General features: G+C 39.9%; 1 protein-coding gene across 1 annotated transcript; it reads right to left on the reverse strand.

The window, feature by feature from the left end:
* Positions 1–6,205: 6,205 nt before the first annotated feature.
* Positions 6,206–11,177, reverse strand: LOC138364683 (meiosis-specific nuclear structural protein 1-like). Its single transcript, XM_069324660.1, has 2 exons — positions 11,093–11,177; positions 6,206–6,657 (listed from the first exon to the last, which is right to left on the reverse strand). Exons 1-2 carry the CDS (start codon positions 11,175–11,177, stop codon positions 6,206–6,208), a joined length of 537 nt encoding a protein of 178 aa, XP_069180761.1.
* Between the last annotated feature and the right edge of the window lie 3,386 nt (positions 11,178–14,563).

Consider the following 14,563-nt stretch of genomic DNA (forward strand, 5'->3'; position numbering starts at 1 on the left):
AAGTCGTAACTTACAGAAACATCAAACATCTTTGAACATAACTTCACATCGTAACTTAATAATAAGCTGCCTCTTGAGCTCCAAACTTGTCAAAAGATCATGGTACATTTGCACAAACCTAAGTTTTTTTTCTGAAGTAAAACTAGTATTTAAACAGACGTTTTAACTAGATATGATAACACACTGGAGTTTCTAGTGATGAAGCAGTAACGAAGCTGCGACTACGTGCTTGGATAATAACTCAAATATTACCGAAACCGGTTGGTTGGTGTAAAGATAACAGGATTGGCAACTGGGTGAGAGGAGTTCTTTGTCAAGTTCTTTGCCAAATTCACGTGTAAATTAAAAAAAACATTTACACACGAATTTGAATTAATAACCACATTCGTACTCCCTCGAGATGTTGTAAAGTCGATAATTGTTCCTAAACAATTGATAACGAAGATCACCAAAATAACGTCTTGGGGAGAAAGAGGCAATTAGTAAGGTTTCTTCGCCTCCGGATGGACCCAGAATGCGTTGCCAAAATCACACGTTGGCAATAAAATCCTCACCTCCATTTTTACTGATATTGGAAGACAATTCTCACTCGCCGCCACTGTAGCAAATTGAATTTTAATGCCCCAGTGCTGAAAATTCTGCTAAAAGTTAAAAGGTACTTTTGAGGCTTAAATTTATTGCATAGTTCTTTTACGACTATCAACAGTAGTATCAACATCAATAATTATCAACAAAATTAATTTACGTGTGCTGTCCCCCTTCCTAATATATATATATATATATATATATATATGTATTTATATATATGTCGTACCTAGTAGCCAGAACGCACTTCTCAGCCTACTATGCAAGGCCCGATTTGCCTAATAAGCCAAGTTTTCCTGAATTAATATATTTTCTCTAATTTTTTTCTTATGAAATGATAAAGCTACCCATTTCATTATGTATGAGGTCAATTTTGTTTTATTGTAGTTAAAATTAACGTAGATATATGACCGAACCTAACAAACCCTACCTAACCTAACCTAACCTATTTTTAAAGGTTAGGTTGGGTTAGGTAACCGAAAAAGGTAGGTTAGGTTAGGTTAGGTAGGTTAGGTCGTCAAAAAAACATTAATTCATGAAAACTTGGCTTATTAGGCAAATTGGGCCTTGCATAGTAGGCTGAGAAGTGCGTTCTGGCTACTAGGTACGACATATATATATATATATATATATATATATATATATATATATATATATATATATATATATATATATATATATATATATATATATATATATATATATATATATTTATATATGAGAGTATATTTTGGTAGCAGTTTTGTAAACATATGTTGTTGACTATGACCGAAAGGGTCAGATTAATGATTTTAACACGAATCGTCTCAATATTTCTTTCGCTTTTTTTTCACTGTCGGGGGTAATCGAAAAATTAACTCTCCAAAGTTCATTATCGCATTAATATTTATGGTTTGAGGCCTAAAAGCGTTTCGCAACGACTTCTCACATTTTCAAAGACAGATTTTTACACATATCATTGTAAATAAGCATGAAATAATATGTGTAAACATCTGTTATGGTCTATACGACTATGTATGGGAGCATGTTATTGCATAGCTAAATATTTCAGTACAATTTCCTCATTGGAGAACAAATGTATCGGTAGAATAAGAGTGAATATAATATCATTCATGAACAGATTTTATGACATAAATAGTCTCCAAGTTGAAAGAAACAACATCAAATATATTTAAACAAATAACTGGAAGAATAATTGACATGTCACTTGCTAAATTCCTCGACATTTACTCAAAATTTATGATAAAATATGAGATTAATATGCAGAAATATGCATTGAATTTTAGAATGATGTTGCTGGAGAAGGAGATTTTTGAATATAGAAACGAGGTAATAACTTAAATACTACAACGTGGTCAGATGTAAATAATGAAGTTATTAGAATTTACAAAAATATTTATTGACTGAAAAGCTCTCCTGAAACCCACATATTCACGAATAGACATATTCCTCATATTTCATATAATGAAATAGATATTAAAGGAGAAATGAAGTAGAGATAAAAGTGTGAAAATATCCTCTAGGAGAATATTAAGTATTAAATTGGCGACTAATATAAGCTCGTCTGAACCCATATTGCCCAATCAAATTCTTGCAGATTGAAAGATATCAACACTCCTTAAACTGTTATTGCCTACACTGAACTGTTACGACCATCTACGTAACAGTTTAGGTCTTCAGGTTTCGCCACCTTGCTTTCTCACTTAGCCAGGTGTGAAAGAATGGGTTTTGAATATAACACTACACACAGAAATCACAATAGCGTGATGCATCAATTCTTTTGACCATGTCGTAGCTCAGTCGATTAAGACAGCGTCTGGGATGATCTCGGACGTAGGTTCGAATCCTTGTCACGGCCCTTGTGGATTTGTTCGTGGTTTTGAATATACTCTATAACAGGTATATGATTTACCTTCAACTATGAAGGTAGAGCAGCATCTCTTCATCTCCAGCGTCAATGTTTACAAATGAGACACTTTAAATTAAGCAGATTCTCGTCCCCATAGCACCACTTTAATGACATAACAAACAGTCTAACAAAGTCCCTCAATCACATTCTAGCTAATACACTTCGATGGGAAAATTAGTAAATAACTTAAAAAGCACTAGAATAGCGGTGATAAGTTACCTACGGATTACTAAGCTAGCTTCACCCCTGAACAAATCCACAAGGGCCGTGACGAGGATTCGAACCTGCGTCAGGGAGCATCCCAGACACTGCCATAATCGACTGAGCTACGACAGGGTTAAAAAGAGTTGAAACCGAAGTTCTACTGAACTTACTGGATCCCGTAGCCTCTCTGAGGCACAAACCAGGATTTTACACAACTCCTCCCTTGCACCCGAGCTATGTCATTAGGCCGTTCTTCCTCTTCGCCCTTACATCATTACACACCCCTCTTTTGTAAGGAAAAGGCAGCTCCCCTCTCATAGGTGCTCAAGCCCACAAATAAGGGGATAGCAGGGGTATCTACCCTCTGCTATCTCCAGAGGGCAGATACCCTGCGGATACCCAGCAAACAAAACAAGTATTCGTTCAATTAAAACAACTAACCGTTTGTGGCGGCCACCTGCCAATCGACAGTGGGCCCCGATGTCAGGACCGTTATAGATGAGGCGAAATCCTCACACCGGGTCATCCAATGCCATTTATCAGGCTCGAAGGCTATATATATATATATCACTGAACCTCGAGAAACATCGGAACTTGCAACCAAGATCTTTCCTCGTGTCAGAACTTACGAATGGGCCAAAAATGGCTCTTTCTTGCGTTTGATTTCGTGTCTGTTATCACATTGAGAGTCAAATTGGTCACTCCAACAAGTTGCTGATGAACTGTGCCTCGTTCGCTAATTTCAAACTGTCGTTCGGTCTTACCAAGACTGACAATCAGTCTGTTGGGGGTTTGGGCTTAATATCATCAACCCAAAAAGTGTTACCAGACCCACAAGACTGGACGGTGGAGGGCTGAAAGGTATCAAGACGGTTCGGAAACATATCAGACCATGTTGAAATGTTTTTTTTACTTTTTAATTAAAGGAATTAAATGGTGCTTGGAAGCATCATAAGGTGCTGTGAGGCAAGAAGTAATTAGAGGGTGTTGGAAAAAGGAATACGCTTCTCAAAGGCCCCAAACACTGCTTAAAGATATCAAACGATATGGTTAGATATCAGACAGTGGGAACGTAATCATACTTTACAAAACTTTATAAACTTTACATACTTTATAAAACAGACGTTGCTGGAAGATATCAGACGTCCACCAGGCTCTTCTAAGGTGGTGTGTGTCATGATGCATCTTCCTCATAAGGTAGAGGGGAGATAACTGTAATCTTTTCCCCTCACTTCTACCGCTGATGTAGAATTTTTTATTTTGCTCCGAGGGAGACCAATTCATCACTCCCTTCCTCCATAGAAACGTTTCCTTGATGATGGAGGATGGTCAGTGCTCTTTCCAACTCTAGCCTGTAGATTAGTTTTTTTTTTAGCGTCAGGATGACCTGGTCTAGTCTGGAGGATGACCTGGTCTAGCTTGAGAATGACCTGGTCTAGCCTGGAGGATGACCTGGTCTAGCTTGAGAATGACCTGGTCTAGCTTGAGGATGACCTGGTCTAGCTTGAGGATGACCTGGTCTAGCTTGAGAATGACCTGGTCTAGCTTGAGGATGACCTGGTCTAGCTTGAGAATGACCTGGTCTAGCCTGGAGGATGACCTGGTCTAGCTTGAGAATGACCTGGTCTAGCTTGAGGATGACCTGGTCTAGCTTGAGGATGACCTGGTCTAGCTTGAGAATGACCTGGTCTAGCTTGAGGATGACCTGGTCTAGCTTGAGAATGACCTAGTCTAGCTTGAGAATGACCTGGTCTAGCCTGGAGGATGACTTGGTCTAGCTTGAGAATGACCTGGTCTAGCCTGGAGGATGACCTGGTCTAGCTTGAGAATGACCTGGTCTAGCCTGGAGGATGACCTGGTCTAGCTTGAGAATGACCTGGTCTAGCCTGGAGGATGACCTGGTCTAGCTTGAGAATGACCTGGTCTAGCCTGGAGGATGACCTGGTCTAGCCTGGAGGACGACTTGTTCTAGCCTGGAGGATGACCTCTTCCCTCTAGGGGGGAACTATCCATCCAAACCCTTCATTTCGTGGAAGAACAAACTGGAGAACAAGATGATCACTCAGCTTGTTCAGGTCTAGGAAACAGGTGTCATTAAGGCCTTGTTATGATGTCATTTTCGAAGAACACTCTCTTCAGATTTTGTCTTCCAGTTGAAGTAATTAACTTTTATTATACTTTGCTCCAAGAAGTATTTTATTTTTATCTGTGAATGGGCAAACATTGGGTAAAAAATTATATTTTGTTTATAATTACATTTATATAAATTAAAATAAAATTATTGATAAGCAGATAATGACATAAAAATATTATACATAAAAAATCATTATCGATCTTTAATGTTCACAATATAAGATAAATTATTGTTTATTACTAAAGTTTCTATAATCTATTGTATACAATGTACTTGTATACAATATACTGTTGCTGAATGTTGTTGTTGTTTTAGACTAAGCTACTTAGAACCAAAGTTCCAAAGTAGCACGGGCTACGGTGATCCCGTAGTGGACTTACTTGGCACAGGAGCGGGGCTGTAACTCTGTGTTCCGACAGCGACAGACCCTGTCTATACAGTCCTTGTTTATGTCCCTAACCCAAGTGAAAACTTCGAGTATATTACGCTCCTGTCGGGCGACTCTCCAGTGAGTGGAAACTGAGACGCTTCAATCTGTCTTCATAGGAAAGGTTCTTCTGTATTTTCCAATGAATATTTGTACCCATTGTTGTCCATATCACACACTAGAAAGTGAAGGGACGACGACGCTTCGGTCCGTCCTGGACCATTCTCAAGTCGATTCGTCCGTCCTGGACCATTCTCAAGTCAACATATTTCAGCCTTTTTTTTCGACCAAGCTTTTGATCGACTTGAGAATGGTCCAGGACAGACCGAACCGTCGTCGTCCCTTCACTCTCTAATGTGTGGTCTGGTCAACATATTTCAGCCACGTTATTGTGACTCCTCGCCTGCATAGAGAAGAACACAGTTGTGTCCGATACTGCATTTGTATCCATTTATTAATACGCCGACCAGAACAAACAAGCTTATTCCAAATTGGGTTTAACTATCGTTGTCCTCCATTACTACTCAAAGGCCAGCAAATTGGAAAGACCGGAACGACCCTTGCGAACGTGTGGTGGAAGCCTTTTATTATCAACTATAATTTTTCTGAGTGATATCTGATTGCACCAGCAGTTATTGCTTCCAGGAACCTTTCCTCCCCCCCCCCCCTCCCACTAGATGCCAAGCACGAGTTTTATCTCTCTTTCTTCAATATTACGACCCCACGACAGCTCTGTGCTCTATGCAACAGGAACAACACTATACCGTGGAAACACAAACCGAAACTGTCTCTATTTTCCGCTTGTTACAAGGTGTAATAAAGTTGTTACATCTTGGGTTAACGTGTTTGTGACGTATTAGAACGTTGTTACAACTTGCTATATTGGTTGTTATAACTGGTTAGGTGGTGTTAAAAGTTGTTCGAACGTTGTACCAACGTCGTAGTTTCAATGTGTGTTTGGCGGGTTATATAGTCCCGACTGATTAATTAAATACATTCTTGTATTCCTGTTGTATTCCTGTAGCTCCTTGTATTCCTGTAGCTCCTTGTATTCCTGTAGCTCCTTGTATTCCTGTAGCTCCTTGTATTCCTGTAGCTCCTTGTATTCCTGTAGCTCCTTGTATTCCTGTAGCTCCTTGTATTCCTGTAGCTCCTTGTATTCCTGTAGCTCCTTGTATTCCTGTAGCTCCTTGTATTCTTGTAGCTCCTTGTATTCCTGTAGCTCCTTGTATTCCTGTAGCTCCTTGTATTCCTGTAGCTCCTTGTATTCTTGTAGCTCCTTGTATTCCTGTAGCTCCTTGTATTCCTGTAGCTCCTTGTATTCCTGTAGCTCCTTGTATTCCTGTAGCTCCTTGTATTCCTGTAGCTCCTTGTATTCTTGTAGAATTTCCCGAACACCTCGCCACGAATATTTGGGATAAAACCAGGATAATATCGTTTATTAATATACAGAATAATCACCCTAACGTGAAGTGTCCATGAGAAAATCCTATGCTAAGAAATTATCCATAGTCAAGTGATAAATTGTTTGCAAGTTAAGGAATTACACTTTTCTTTCTGGTTGAAACAGGTTCTTCCGGAACCTGTTTCAACCTGTTTCACCTGTTTCATTATCAGTATAGGACTTTCTGAATTAAGCTTGAGAGCTGGCAGGGATACAGCGGCCGTCACTCACCTATAACGACCTCCTGAGTTAACGGACACAGGAGCCCCCGCGCCAATATTATAAGTTTCGCGACTATCGTAAAAGGGGGGGGGGGGATACTATGAGGACTTTTGACACCCTCCACAACACAACTGGTAATATTTTAATATTCCAGAGAGAATGTTTCCCGAAAAAAATAGCTTTCTGATGGGATTCTGATGAGAGTTCTAACGAAGTCTGGTTTAAAAAAATCATTGAAAAGGGGTATGAAAGAAAAATTCATTATGTGATGATATGGATGGTACATGTGATGTATTGGGCAGGTAGCGATGTTTTGCTGGTGAGACATTTGTGATCTTGGTACATATATATATATATATATATATATATATATATATATATATATATATATATATATATATATATATATATATATATATATATATATATATATATGCGAACAAGCCTGAATGGTCCCCAGGACAATATGCAACTGAAGTTATATATATATATATATATATATATATATATATATATATATATATATATATATATGTAACTGAAAACTCACACCCCAGAAGTGACTCGAACCCATACTCCCAGGAGCAACGCAACTGGTATGTACAAGACGCCTTAATCCACTTGACCATCACGACCGGACATAATGAGGTGATAGCCGAGGCTATTTGAACCACCCCACCGCCGGCACTCGGATAGTAATCTTGGGCATAGCATTTTACCAAATCACCTCATTCTTTGGGGCACACGTGAGGAACACAAATGCGAACAAGCCTGAATGGTCCCCAGGACAATATGCAACTGAAAACTCACACCCCAGAAGTGACTCGAACCCATACTCCCAGGAGCAACGCAACTGGTATGTACAAGACGCCTTAATCCAGGCGTCAAGTGGATTAAGGCGTCTTGTACATACCAGTTGCGTTGCTCCTGGGAGTATGGGTTCGAGTCACTTCTGGGGTGTGAGTTTTCAGTTGCATATTGTCCTGGTGACCATTCAGGCTTGTTCGCATATATATATATGTGTGTGTGTGTGTGTGTGTGTGTGTGTGTGTGTGTGTGTGTGTGTGTGTGTGTGTGTGTGTGTGTGTGTGTGTGTGTGTGTGTGTGCGTGTGTGTCACATGTAAGATGTTCTGTGCCTCGGTTACAAATAATGGTTTAAAACGCATTTCCATATTCATACCCCAGCTCTTCCACGTCGGGATGGTAACAAGAACGCAGCAATACGCGTTCACCTCTGAACTGAAGCAGCCAGCCTCCCAACCCCAACAGTTTGAGAGGAAGCAGCCAGCCTCCCAACCCCAACAACTTGTGAACGAGGCAACTGTCCTGGTCCCACGAGATGGTAATTTTCCACCTCAACTTCACATAAGATACTTTACAAACTTTCATGTTATATAAGAAATCACAGGAAATTGCCTGACTGGTTAATTAAGACATACTACCCAATTAACCTCTCTATTGCGCGGGATTTTAATGCTCATCTCTCACGCTTGACACCACCTTAGTGGCTGGACTAGACTGTAATGTTTCTCATTATTTTTTTTCAGTTTTAGTGCCTGCATTTAGTACAGTGAACAAGGCTTTATTGGCCTGCATTTAGTACAGTGAACTAGGCTTTGTTGGCCTGCAATTAGCTACTGTGAACTAGATTTTATTGGCATGCCTTTAACTACTGTGAACTATGCTTTATTAGCTTGAATGTAACTACTGTGAACTAGGCTTTATTAGCTTGAATGTAACTACTGTGAACTAGGCTTTATTAGCCTGAATGTAACTACTGTGAACTATGCTTTATTAGCTTGAATGTAACTACTGGGAACTATGCTTTATTAGCTTGAATGTAACTACTGTGAACTAGGCTTTATTAGCCTGAATGTAACTACTGTGAACCAGGCTTTATTAGCCTGAATGTAACTACTGTGAACTAGGCTTTATTAGCCTGAATATAACTACTGTGAACTAGGCTTTATTAGCCTGAATGTAACTACTGTGAACTAGGCTTTATTAGCCTGAATGTAACTACTGTGAACCAGGCTTTATTAGCCTGAATGTAACTACTGTGAACTAGGCTTTATTAGCCTGAATATAACTACTGTGAACTAGGCTTTATTAGCCTGAATGTAACTACTGTGAACTAGGCTTTATTAGCCTGAATGTAACTACTGTGAACCAGGCTTTATTAGCCTGAATGTAACTACTGTGAACCAGGCTTTATTAGCCTGAATGTAACTACTGTGAACTAGGCTTTATTAGCCTGAATGTAACTACTGTGAACCAGGCTTTATTAGCCTGAATGTAACTACTGTGAACCAGGCTTTATTAGCCTGAATGTAACTACTGTGAACTAGGCTTTATTAGCCTGAATATAACTACTGTGAACTAGGCTTTATTAGCCTGAATGTAACTACTGTGAACTAGGCTTTATTAGCCTGAATGTAACTACTGTGAACCAGGCTTTATTAGCCTGAATGTAACTACTGTGAACCAGGCTTTATTAGCCTGAATGTAACTACTGTGAACTAGGCTTTATTAGCCTGAATGTAACTACTGTGAACTAGGCTTTATTAGCCTGAATGTAACTACTGTGAACCAGGCTTTATTAGCCTGAATGTAACTACTGTGAAAGAGACTCACCAGGGCTTTAACAACAACATATTTTTACGTTTTATTGGTCAATAAAACTCGCGTTAATGTATGCGTGTTTAACAGGATTTATTGTAGAAATTGTGATTAATCTGAAGTAACCTTTGGGAGGAAACTTTGAAGGAGTTTGGGAGCCGGTCGGCCGAGCGGACAGCACGCTGGACTTGTAATCTTATGGTCCTGGGTTCGATCCCAGGCGCCGGCGAGAAACAATGGACAGTGTTTCTTTCACTCTATGCCCCTGTTACCTAGCAGTAAAATAGGTACCTGGGTGTTAGTCAGCTGTCACGAGCTGCTTCCTGGGGGTGGAGGACACTAAAAAGCCCCGAAATCATCTCAAGATAACCTAAAGATAACCTTTGGCCTTTGAAATAAGCTTAGAGTTGACAGGATCTGAAGAACTTTGATTATAACTGAATATCTCTCGTTTGTGAGAGAAACAATAGTTAATCCCAACGATACTTCAAAGACTGGTCTTTCCAGTTAAACAAAGACACTCAAGGTATAGAGTGAAATTGAGGGGAAAAAATGTCTGAAATCCAAATACATAATTAATCCTGAAGGGACAGTGAAGCCCTTTCAGGATTTCCTCCATGTCTCCAGAAGAAAAAAGCAAGGAGTGAGGATAACACAGCCAGATATCCAAAGAAAACATAGTCGTAAGGACTTTCAGATAAATAGAAGTAGAATTTCTAAATAAGAGTTGACATAAATATCCAAAATCTTAGTGTTGACTATGGGTAAGATTCATCCCTACTACTTTAAGGATGCGTCTTATCAGTGGCGAAAGACTCAATCCTCATCTTCAGAGACTCCAAGCCATTACTCCTTCTTGCTGGGCACCGGCTGCCACTTCTGTGATATCATACAATCAACATTGCTGGGAAAAAGGAGAAATATTTTATTTAGTTTTCAAGTAATGTTTGGGGGGAAGAGGAGTGTGAGGGAGATAACACAGAAGTCCCAGTGTACCTAGTGGCAGCAAAATTGTGCCATATGATGGAGACAGAACAGTAAATTTGACTATTAATGTTAATTTGGAAATCAGTAAGAACATTGCAATGATATTGCAATGATTGCAGTTATATATTGAACCTGGATATTGACCTTTGACCCCTTCATGTTGCACGTGTTAAGTTATATAAATAAATGCAACACATCAGAATGAAGCAGAAAGCACGTAATTATTATTATTATTATAAATAAAATCAGTTGGAACAGTGTGGGGGATTCCAACCAGCGTCCTAGTGAATGTCAGAAGCGCATGTTATCCCACTGGGTCATGCCAGGACCTATTCAACGGAGCCAGGAGCCTAATAGCCAGGAGGCTATTCAACGTAAGACTCTTATAATGAGACAACTCGGAAAGTCTGGTGACCACAGCTGGTGCCACAACCGGGTTTTTTTACGAATAACCCGTCTACACTCAAGTGTGGGTGCTTTAGTTCTCAACCAAACAATGCAGAGATTGAGGGGTGGAGTCCTTCACTCAATCTCACTCAAACACCCCCCATCACACTCACTTTCATTCACTCCATTGCACTCATTCTCATTCACTTTATCACGCTTATTCTCACTCACAGTACAATCTTTCCCAAAGTCACCCATTTCACAGGACCACCTGCTGCAGTCTTTGAAGCTAGATCAATTGTCTCTCTCCTCAGTCAGTCAGCCAGTCACTCACTCACTCACTCACTCACTCACTCACTCACTCACTCACTCACTCACTCACTCACTCACTCACTCACTCACTCACTCACTCACTCACTCACTCACTCACTCACTCACTCACTCACTCACTCATTCACTCACTCACTCACTCACTCACTCACTCACTCACTCACTCACTCACTCACTCACTCACTCACTCACTCACTCACTCACTCACTCACTCACTCACGCACTCACTCACTCGCACACACACTTATTCATTCACCCAACATAGCTATCGACTTTTCTCTCTCTCTCTCGTTATCGCTCTCTCCTCCTATCTAACATCCCTTTTACATATATCTGGAAACCCTCTTATAAGTAGTGGAACCTATCATTATAATCTTGGAATCTTTTTAACTTTTAAATCCTTCCCTCCTCACACCTTCCCTAGAGCCATGGCACCGTGCCACTGAATATCTTTGTGTGCCATCATCTAGAGTTCGATATCTTGGCCTAAGTGATAGTTTGTGGGCAAACAGAAAAAGAAAACGGTGTTTACTTACATTGTATAATGAGTGGTGGCTTGATTAGCTGGTCGACAGGTGAGTTTGGACAGGTGTGTTTACCTTTCGTTACCTGTGATAGGAGCACACGTTGTTGTTTTAGATTTAGCTACTCAGAACGAAGTGTCCATGTAGCACGGGCTATGGTGAGCCCGTAAGCAAGGAGCACACGTGAGGTGATTGTTTTTATATACCCTGGGGGATCATCTGTAGGGCCAGGTTTAGCGTGGGAGGCTCGCAGTTTGAAGGGGTCGCAGAATGAGGGAATATATTCTCTTCCCTCATTCCCTCATAAAGCACACAAATGAGGAGACTCCGCCATTATGAATCACCGTATGAAGCAGTGCATCATACGGTGAGGCAGGTGTATGTATATATGTATTCTCATATGTATCTGGTGAGGCAGAATGTGAGGTGGCACAGAATGCTGGGACTCAGAAAGATGGGACGCAAAATCATGAGACGCAGAACGATGGGATATTAAAGAATGCGACGCAGAAAGATGGGGTATTAAAGAATGAGACGCAGAACGATGGGGTATTAAAGAATGCGACACAGAAAGATGGGATGCAGAATGAGGTTTGTGAATGTGTTTCTGTTGCTATCTATAGGTACTCATCTACATGGGCTTACATAGAGAGATTCAGCTCCTGGGCCACGTCTTTCAATCACAAACTGCAATGACTTCCGACTTCCTTTCCATTATATGATCCCATGAAACTATGAAGGGAATTAGCCTTAACTACCTCTTTGTTAAGCTCATTCTAGTTGCTAAATATTCTTACACGATAGCAATGTTTTATTCAGTTCGTATATATCTTATCTTGAGTAACTAGTTACCACCCATATTATCTGGTCATTAACATGTTCAAGCAAAACATGAATATTTTGCCTTACAGAATCATTTATGTCAAGATCATGGCTCCTTTTTTTCGGGTTTTCAGCAGCCTGATCTTATATATCAAGGGTAAATGTGATATGGTTTTTGCCTCATTAACTTGGCCTACTGAAGCCAGTGATCATTAATCGGTTGTAACACATTTATTGGTACGCTTTTAACTAGCCTAAACCACCACCACTTCTACGTAGGGGGTAGATAGTGTTAACACAGTGGTGTGTTAAGAGAGAAAAGCAATGTGAGGTCATGTTTTCTCAGCTTATCAACCTACCTCAGCCCTCTCAGTTAAAATGAGTCTAGCAGCAAACCTTCAGAATTCCTCAAAATGTGCTATGAAAGTTTCAGGTTGATTTCTCCTCAGGGGGTATATATATATATATATATATATATATATATATATATATATATATATATATATATATATATATATATATATATATATATATATATATATATTTGAGAACTGGTTGGCCGCGAGAAGTGCAAAATATCCTGTAAAATCTTCTATTTAGATTCCTGAAGGATACACGGATGTGCTTCAAGCATAGAGCTTACATTTCTCTCGGTAATCACACACACAGAGATCACACTAACGTGATGCATCAAATGAACAAATCCACAAGGGCCGTGACGAGGATTCGAACCTGCGTCCGGGAGCATCCCAGACGCTGCCTTAATCGACTGAGCTACGACAGGGTTAAAAGAGTTGAAACCTAAGTTCTTCTAAACATACTGGATCCCGCAGCCTCTCCGAGGCACAAACCAGGATTTTACACAACCCCCCTCCCCATGCACCCGAGCTATGTCAATAGGCCGTTCTCCCTCTTCGCCCTTACATCATTACATGTGTCTGGGATGCTCCCGGACGCAGGTTCGAATCCTCGTCACGGCCCTTGTGGATGTGTTCTCTCGAGAATGTTTTTAATACATTTTCCTCCGTTCTGTGCTTTGTTGACAAGAAGTTCATATAGATTATGGTGTTATTTATTGGAGTAACTTTGTTGTTAGAGTAACTCTCCACAACTCTCCTCTATTCCAACAGAGCAGCTTATCTTTCTTTTGATGACCTTTTCGTTATATATTATAAAGTATCCGATGTTGATAAGCGTCTGCTCCACTCTGTTGATATCTTCTATCATTCTGCATCCATTTGGAGCCTGGTTGATGTGTCAACAAGTGATCGGTTGTCAGTTATCTTGGGATAGACTTAAGGGTGTGAACCCTCATTGATTTCCTAGAAGGTTAAACTTCCCATCTATCAAGCAAAGCTTATCAAGGAATATTGCTCGAACCCTTCGTAAGCATTAGTAGCATTACACAGTAGTATTACACAGTAGCATTACACAGTAGCATTACATAGTAGCATTACACAGTAGTATTACACAGTAGCATTACATAGTAGCATTACACAGTAGCATTACACAGTAGTATTACACAGTAGCATTACACAGTAACATTACGCAGTAGCATTACATAGTAGTATTACACAGTAGCATTACATAGTAGCATTACACAGTAGCATTACACAGTAGCATTACACAGTAGCATTACACAGTAACATTACACAGTAGCATTACACAGCAGTATTACACAGTAGCATTACACAGTAGTATTACACAGTAGCATTACACAGTAGCATTACACAGTAACATTCCTTGTCAGGTACCTACAAGAAACAATCATTAATAGTCCAGTTGAAAAGGTAAAGATTTAGCTGCCGGTAAACAAGGAATTTTCTCATAAAAATTAAATGCATTGTTGGATGGCAGCCACAGTGCTAACCTGATACGGTAAACTTTCTCAACGATCATCCATATTGTCTCATCCACGGGCACGTAGATGAGACAATATCATCAGGATGAGACACACACACACACACA

This window comes from Procambarus clarkii, chromosome 14 (assembly GCF_040958095.1).
Source record: "Procambarus clarkii isolate CNS0578487 chromosome 14, FALCON_Pclarkii_2.0, whole genome shotgun sequence".
In the NCBI taxonomy this organism is placed as follows: Eukaryota; Metazoa; Arthropoda; class Malacostraca; order Decapoda; family Cambaridae; genus Procambarus; species Procambarus clarkii.